This window comes from Camellia sinensis, chromosome 14 (assembly GCF_055761805.1).
Source record: "Camellia sinensis isolate YWXY chromosome 14, ASM5576180v1, whole genome shotgun sequence".
Taxonomy (NCBI): Eukaryota; Viridiplantae; Streptophyta; class Magnoliopsida; order Ericales; family Theaceae; genus Camellia; species Camellia sinensis.
The window spans coordinates 113,265,517-113,266,643 of NC_138974.1; the positions used below are offsets into that span (position 1 = coordinate 113,265,517).

The 1,127-nt window shown below is 43.4% G+C and overlaps 1 protein-coding gene across 1 annotated transcript; it reads right to left on the bottom strand.

Moving 5' to 3' along the window:
- Positions 1-519: 519 nt before the first annotated feature.
- Positions 520-921, bottom strand: LOC145807255 (uncharacterized). Its single transcript, XM_082905210.1, has one exon. The coding sequence runs from the start codon at positions 919-921 to the stop codon at positions 520-522; it is 402 nt and encodes a 133-aa protein (XP_082761336.1).
- Between the last annotated feature and the right edge of the window lie 206 nt (positions 922-1,127).

The following is a 1,127-nucleotide window of genomic DNA, read 5'->3' on the forward strand; positions in this document are numbered from 1 at the left end:
GCCAGGATTCACATTTACTTGCCTTGGCATATAGTCGATTATCCCTAAGAACTTGGAGGATAGTCCTTAAATGTTGCTCATGCTCTTCTTCAGACCTTGAATATACCAAGATGTCATCAATGAACACTACTACAAACTGGTCAAGGTATGGTCTAAAAATCTTATTCATTAGGCTCATGAATACTGCCGGTGCATTGGTTAGTCCGAAGGGTATTACTACAAATTCATAGTGGCCATATCTAGTACGAAAGGCAGTCTTCGGTATATCCTCCTCCTTGACTCGTAGTTGATGGTAACCTGACCTGAGATCGATCTTTGAATAGCACCTTGAGCCTCTAAGTTGGTCAAAAGATCACCAATCCTCGGGAATGGGTATCGATTTTTAATTGTGACTCGATTGAGTTGACGATAATCGATGCATAGCCTCAACAATCCATCTTTCTTCTTAGCAAACAACACGGGTGCTCCTCATGGCAAAGTACTTGGCCTAACGAATCCTTTCTTGAGCAATTCCTGTAGTTATGTCTTCAATTCTCGTAGTTCTGCTGGTGCCATGCGATACAGAGCCATGGATATTGGGGTAGTTCCATGTTGTAGCTCGATGCCAAAGTCTACTTCCTGGGTTGGTGGCAATCCTGGTAACTCCATAGGAAATACATCTGCATAATCACATACTATGCGTGGGAGTTCTATTTCCCCTTGGTCTTCCTCATTTAGAATCAAACTTGCTAATCTACCCGCAAGTTGATCACGCCACTGCGTCCGATGTTTTGTTGAAACCATGGGGTCTTGTCTATCCCCCTTAAACTGGAAACGTGTTCCATCTTGCGTGTGAGCTACCGCTTTCTTCTGGCGACAGTCGATCACTGCTTGGTGGGCGGACATCCAGTCCATGCCCAAGATGATATCGAAGTCCGACATTTCCATGACACGAAGGTCGCAAGTTAAGCGTAGGTTCAGCATTCCTATTTTACAATCTTTACAGATCAATCCTACCCGAGTGCATCCTCCCATAGGTGACATTACACTTAAGCCAATTTCTAAAGGTTCACATTCAAGTTCTAATGACTTAGCACAAGCAGAGCATATGAAAGAATGTGATGCACCAGTATCAAATAAAACATGCA

Excerpts from the sequence above, each read along its gene's own strand:
- LOC145807255 (XM_082905210.1), bottom strand. The coding sequence starts at position 921 with ATGTCGGACTTCGATATCATCTTGGGCATGGACTGGATGTCCGCCCAC.